We start from the raw sequence: 6,688 nt of genomic DNA on the forward strand, positions 1-6,688 counted from the left end.
AACCCAAGATCCATGTACAGTTGTACAGTTGAGTCAGAGTCATGAGTGTAGAAGGGTTCCCACTTTCTGAACCCACACTCCTTTGTCTGAAGCTCTCCCTGGCCAGGGATAAGAGCTGTGAGGCACACCCCTCACTCCCACTTCATCTGGCTTCACCCTGACTCTCAATGTCAGGGTTAAGAGCTAACATCACCCTGACACAGTTGTGTTGCTTTTGCAACTTAACCCTTGATTGAGCCCACATCTGTCTGTATATAGTGTGTGCTAACTGTGAATGTTTGATTTGCTTTGTTTATGCTTGCATGCTTTGCTTTTTCCTGGTTAGGATTAGCTTGCTGTTGTGCAAGTAGATAGAAACCATAACATAGGGCAATGATGCATGATAACATCTAGGCTCGAGTCCAGCTCCCTAGTAGTGTGTCTCCCTTTGTATCTGGTTAGAATTTCTTTCCCGTTCAGGGGAACTACGTTGCCCTGATCCTCATGCCAGATGAGGTACGTAGGCAGGAGGTCGCACGAGATCTCTCCGGGCAAACCCTTTTTCTTTTTGTGTGTGTTTGCTTGACAGTTGCTAGGCTCGAGTTCCCGACTCCCTAGTAACTTGTTGCTTGTTTATTCTGGTGTGTGTAGGAGATGGATGTAAGCCCAGCCATTGGCATTCCATATCCTCTTGTTGTGTGCTTGGAGTCCGGTATAAGTCCATCAAGTGGCATCTGGTTTCCAGTGTGGGTTTGTTTGGTTCGGAAGCTGATGTAAGTCCATCGATTGGCGTTCGGGTTCCATGTTTGCCTGTGTTTGTGTGTGTCTTGTTCGGCGTGCGTGAGCCGAACTACGACATCTCTGATTCTCGTTCCAGACGAGATACGTAGGCATAGGATGCGATATCCTAGCGAGCCCTCTCCCCTTTCCTCCATCTGTGTTGTCTTCAGTGTGTGTGTGTGATGTTTGTTTTAGCAACCTTTTCCTATCTTTTGAGCGTGGATCCCGTCGAGTACGACGGGCGTGAGGGGTGCTAATACTTTCCCTTGCGTAACCGACTCCCGATCCCATTCTCTTTGGTCGCGAGACCATGCTTTTCCTAGGTTTACTTCGAGCGTTTCCTTTCCCTCTTTTGGGATAAATAACGCACGGTGGCGGCTCTGTGTTGTTTTTTTGTTTCAGCCCGCCGGTTGTTTTTCACGGATGCGACAGATAGTTGTTATGTTTTTATGTTGTTTGGATAGTTCTTGTGTTGTTGTTCTGTATGGATAATTATGAGGTTGCTATTATGTGTGGATAGTTGTTGTGTGGGTAATGTGGAATTCTGTTGTGGAATGGGTGATGTACATGTGACAATCTGATGCTTACTTATTATCATGCTTTCATTTATATAATCATGACATCTCACCCCTTATGTTTGAATGTTGCCTCCACATGGGTAACATGCAGATAATTTGTAGTAGGAGCTCAGATGTGAGTGAAAGATGAAGTCTTCCATTTTATTTTAGTGTCAACATCAGCTCTGATGTGTAACACGAGGGAATTTGGAACGTTGTGTCTTTCGTTATATTTTAATATTTATTATAATGACATGTTATATTGATGTTGGATATGTGAGTTAATTGTTTGTTATTGTTGTTCCGCTGCTATTTAATAAAATTTAACCTTCATACATGTAGTTATTACTACTATTTTTATAATTATCAAGTGTTACATGTATTTTCGATTGAGCAGGTTAATTGTATGTTATAGTGTAGCATACTAAATTGCATGTTGAATTGTCTGATTAAATGTTTTAAATTTATGCAGTGGGAAATTTAGGGTGTTACATAGTGGTATCAGAGCAGGTCGGTCTGTCCGGCCAAGTTGTTGAGTCGGTGTGGTGTGACAGTTGAATATTATGGATGTTGTCTATTTAACCATTATTGTTGTTGGTGGTGTGAAAGAGAAAATGGATGGAAGAAACGATGATGCTATTGTTGTTGCTTTGCAGGCTATTGCTCAAGCTATGCAAAATTAACCTAATGCTGGTGGGAACGACGAGTTCCGACATTTTGGAAAGTTCCAGAGGAACAATCTGCCTACTTTCAAGGGTAGGTACGATCCTGATGGAACACAGACTTAGCTCAGGGATATAAAAAGTATGTTTAGAGTGAAGGATTTCTTTGAAGCATAGAAGGTGTGGTTCAGGACATATATGTTAGTTGAGGAAACTGATGACTGGTGGATCAACACTCGTAAGGTGTTGGATGTTGCAGCTGAAGTTGCAACATGGATTATGTTCCAAAGGGAATTTCTGAGAAAGAAATTTCCTGAGGATGTTTGTGGGAAGAAGGAGATTGAGTTTTTGGAGCTAAAGTAGGGTAACTTATCGGTTACTGAGTATGCTTCCAGATTTGTGGAACTTGTTAAGTTCTACCCTCATTACAGTGAGGTTACTAATGAGTTCTCGAAGTGTGTCAAATTTGAGAATTGTTTGCATCCTGAAATTAAGTATGCGATTAGATACCAACAAATCAGGAGGTTTCCAGAGTTGGTGAACAGATGTAGAATTTACGAGGATGATAGTAAGGCTCGATCGGCTCACTACAAGGGGCTGAGCGAGAGAAGAGGAAAGCAGAATATGAACCGTAGGAAGCCATATAGTGCTCCAGATAATAAAGGTAAACAGAGAGCTGTTGATGGTAATAGGCCAAGTGGGAAAGGTTCTCCAACTCCTCTTAAGTGTTATAGGTGTGGTGAGTTGGGTCATCGTATCAGTGAGTGCAAGAGTGATGTAAAGAAGTTTTACAAGTGTGGGAAGTCAGGACATCTGGTTGCTGATTGCAAAGAGAATGTGGTGACTTGTTACAACTATGGTGAACCATGACATATCAACACTCATTTCCCGAAGCCTAAGTAAGCTTCAACTGGAAGAAAGGTGTTCTCACTGATGGGGGCTTAGACTTCCAGTGATGACATGTTTATTAGAGGTATATGTTATATCAATAATATGCATTTGATTTCTATTATCGATACTGGTGCTACTCATTCTTTTATTGCTGTTGAATATGTGAAAAGGCTAGGCCTTGTTGTGTCTTCTATGAATGGAGAAATGGTTATCGAAACTCCTGCTAAGGGTTCGGTGATTACTACTTTGGTTTGTTTGAATTGTCCTCTGTTAATCTTTGATAAATATTTTGGCATTGATCTTATTTGCTTGCCATTAGAGAATCTTGATGTTATCTTGGGGATGAGTTGGTTGGAGTTCAATCATGTTCATATCAATTGTTATAACAAGTCGGTGAGGTTTCTTACCTACTAAGAGTCAGGTGTTTGCGCTATTCACAGTGTTATCTGCTAAGAGTCAGGCAGTGATTGATGATTACAGGTAGTGCGGGATTTTCCAGAGGTGTTTCCATATGACATTTCAGATGTACCGCCAGAGAGAGAGGTGGAGTTTTCTATTGATCTTATGCCTGGTACCAAACCTGTTTCTATGGAACCATACATGATGTTTGCATCTAAGTTAGCAAGGTTGAAGAAACAATCAGAAGATCTGCTAGAGAAGATATTTGTGAGACCAAAAGTGTGTCTCCTTGGCAAGCTCTGTTGTTGTTGTTAAAGAAGAAAGACGGTAGCATGAGGTTGTGTGTGGATTACCAGTAGTTGAATAAAGTGACGATTAAGAACAAGTATCCACTTCCGAGAATAGATGACTTGATAGATCAATTGGTGGGTGCACGTGTGTTTAGAAAAATTGATTTGAGGTCAGGTTACCACCAGATCAGAGTGAAGGATGAAGATGTACAAAAGGTGATGTTTAGAACTCGATATGGACACTATGAGTATTTGGTGATGTCGTTTGTTGTTTGTAATGCACCCGAAGTATTTATGGAGTACATGAATCATATCTTTCATACTTACTTGAATCATTTTATTATGGTATTTATTGATGACATTCTGATATATTCTAAATCAGAAGAAGAACATACTGAGCATTTGCGAGTTATATTACAAGTGTTGAAGGAGAAGAAGCTTTATGCTAAGTTATCAAAGTGTGAATTCTGGTTGAAAGAGCTTAGCTTTCTTGGTCATGTTATTTCATGTGGCGGTATTAGTGTGGATCCATCCAAGGTAGATGCAGTTCTACAATGGGGGGCTCTGAAGTCGGTGACAGAGATTAGAAGCTTTTTGGGATTGGCAAGTTATTAATTCAGGTTTATTGAAGGCTTTTCCAAGTTGGCACTTTCGTTAAATCAGTTGACCTACAAAGGTGAACCATTTCTGTGGGACATTCGTTGTAAGAACAGTTTCGTAGAGCTAAAGAAAAGGTTGACTACAATTCTGGTTTTGATTTTACCTGAACCGAATGAACCGTTTATGGTGTATTGTGATGCATCGTTGATGGGTTTAGGTGGTGTGCTAATGCAAGATGGCAAGGTTATGGCTTATGCTTCACGATAGTTGAGGATTCATGAGAGAAACTATCCTACTCATGATTTGGAGTTGGTTGCAGTGGTGTTTGTGTTGAAAATTTGGAGGCATTATCTCTATGGTTCCAAATTTGAAGTGTTTAGTGATCATAAGAGTTTGAAATACTTGTTTGATAAGAGGGAATTAAATATGAGACAGCGTAGATGGTTGAAATTCTTAAAGGATTATGACTTTGGCTTGAATTATCATCTCGGTAAGGCGAATGTCATGGCTGATGCTTTGAGTCGGAAGTCTTTGCATATGTCTGATATGATGGTTAGCGACTTGGAAATGATTGAATAGTTTAGAGACATAAGTTTGGTATGTGAGTTGACACCACAGAGTGTGATGCTGTGTATGTTGAAGATCAATAATGATTTTCTTAATAACATTAAAGAGAGTCAGAAGTTGGATGTGAAATTGGTGGACTTGATGGTCGGAAGTAATCAAACTAAAAGTAATGATTTCAAAGTGGATGAACAAGATTAAGGTTCAGAGATAAAATTTGAATTCCTGACAAAGCTGAGTTGAAGAAGATGATTTTGGAATAAAGTTATTGAAGTAGCTTGAGTATTCATCTAGGAGCTACTAAGATGTATCAGGATCTGAAGAAGATCTTTTGGTGGTCTAGAATGAAGAGAGATATGGATCAGTTTGTTTATTCTTATTTGACTTGTCAGGAGTTAAAGGTTGAACATCAGAAACTTGTAGGGTTGATGCAACCGTGGGATAATCCAGAATGGAAATGGGATAGCATTTTTATGGATTTTGTGATGGGGTTGCCGAATACTCTGAGAGGGTATGATGCCATTTGGGTAATTGTTGATAGACTGACGAAGTCGGCCCATTTTATTTCGATTAACATCAATTTTTCTTTGCAGAAGTTGGCATAGATATATATCCGTTTGATTGTGAAGTTGCATTGAGTTCTATTGAGTATTATGTTTGATAGAGATTTGAGGTTCACTTCCAAATTTTGAGAGAGTTTGTAGGAAGATTTCGGTTCGAAGCTAAGGTTGAGTTCAGCTTGTCATCCGTAGACCGATGGTCAGACAGAGAGGACCATTCAATCATTAGAGAACTTGTTGAGAGCTTGTGTTATCGAGCAACAAGGTGCTTGGGATAGTTATTTTTCGTTGATTGAGTTCACGTATAATAACAATTTCCATTCTAGTATTGGAACGACATCTTTTGAAGCCTTGTATGGTTGAAAGTGCATGACACCTTTGTGTTGGCATGGATCTGGTGAGAGTGTAACGCTTGGACCTGAGATTGTCCAACAGACTACTAAGAAGGTGAAGCTGATTCATAAGAAGATGGACGTTTCATAGAGTAGGAAGAAATGCTACCATAATAAGAGGAGAAATGATCTTGAGTTTCAATAGGGATATCATGTATTTTTTAGAGTCACTTCGGTGACCGGTGTAGGACGTGCTTTAAAGTCGAGGAAGCTTACTCCTTAGTTTATTGGCCCGTATAAGATATTCGGGCGAGTTGGACCTATTGCTTATAGAGTGGCGTTGCCACTGAATTTGTAAAATCTACATGATGTGTTCCATGTTTCACAACTTCAGAAGTATGTTCCGGATCCATCGCATGTGATTTCGATGGATGATGTTCAGATGAGGGATAACCTTATAGTTGAGGCTCTATCTATAAGGATTGATGATCAAGAAGTGAAATAGTTGAGGGGAAAAGAGATTGCTCTCGTGAAGGTAGTGTTGGGAGGTGCTTCCATAGGAAATATAACTTGGGAGTTGGAAAGCAGGATGCGAGAGTCGTATCTAGAGTTGTTCGCATCAGGTGATTTTTTAGGACGAAAATGTTCTAAGTGGAAGAGACTTATAACGCCCCGATTTTATTTAAATTCTTTTTTATAATTTAATTATATGATAGTTGTGGTTGTATTATGTTGATTAGTGTTTTGATGTGTTGTGTTACCCTTGGTGTGGGATAGTTGCCTTAGAATTATAGAAATTAAGGTATTTGGGAGTGTGTGAGCAAAAGTGTAGAAAAGGTGGCGTGGTGAGTAAAACTAATTAATTATATTATTTATTAATTAGTTAATTAGTTGATATTAATTGAATATTAATTTATTAGTTAATTGAGTGGGTTATTATTATTATTATTATTATTATTATTATTATTATTTAATAGGTGGAAATTAGTGATAATAGTAATAAGTTAATAAAATAATTAGAGGTATTATTATTTGTTATTATTCTATTTAGTGGAATTAATAATAATAGTAAGA

General features: G+C 38.9%; 1 protein-coding gene across 1 annotated transcript; it reads left to right on the plus strand.

Moving 5' to 3' along the window:
• The first annotated feature begins 2,176 nt into the window (after window positions 1–2,176).
• On the plus strand, window positions 2,177–2,848 carry LOC127094413 (uncharacterized). Its single transcript, XM_051033253.1, has 2 exons — window positions 2,177–2,337; window positions 2,410–2,848. The coding sequence occupies exons 1-2, from the start codon at window positions 2,177–2,179 to the stop codon at window positions 2,846–2,848; spliced, it is 600 nt and encodes a 199-aa protein (XP_050889210.1).
• The last annotated feature ends 3,840 nt before the right edge of the window (window positions 2,849–6,688 follow it).

The sequence above is a fragment of the Lathyrus oleraceus genome, chromosome 6, assembly GCF_024323335.1.
Source record: "Lathyrus oleraceus cultivar Zhongwan6 chromosome 6, CAAS_Psat_ZW6_1.0, whole genome shotgun sequence".
In the NCBI taxonomy this organism is placed as follows: domain Eukaryota; kingdom Viridiplantae; phylum Streptophyta; class Magnoliopsida; order Fabales; family Fabaceae; genus Lathyrus; species Lathyrus oleraceus.

Coding starts and splice junctions, on each gene's coding strand:
- LOC127094413 (XM_051033253.1), top strand. CDS start 2,177: ATGTTAGTTGAGGAAACTGATGACTGGTGGATCAACACTCGTAAGGTG. Junction 2,338..2,409: donor ATTGAGTTTTTGGAGCTAAA/GTAGGGTAACTT, acceptor CCCTCATTACAG/TGAGGTTACTAATGAGTTCT.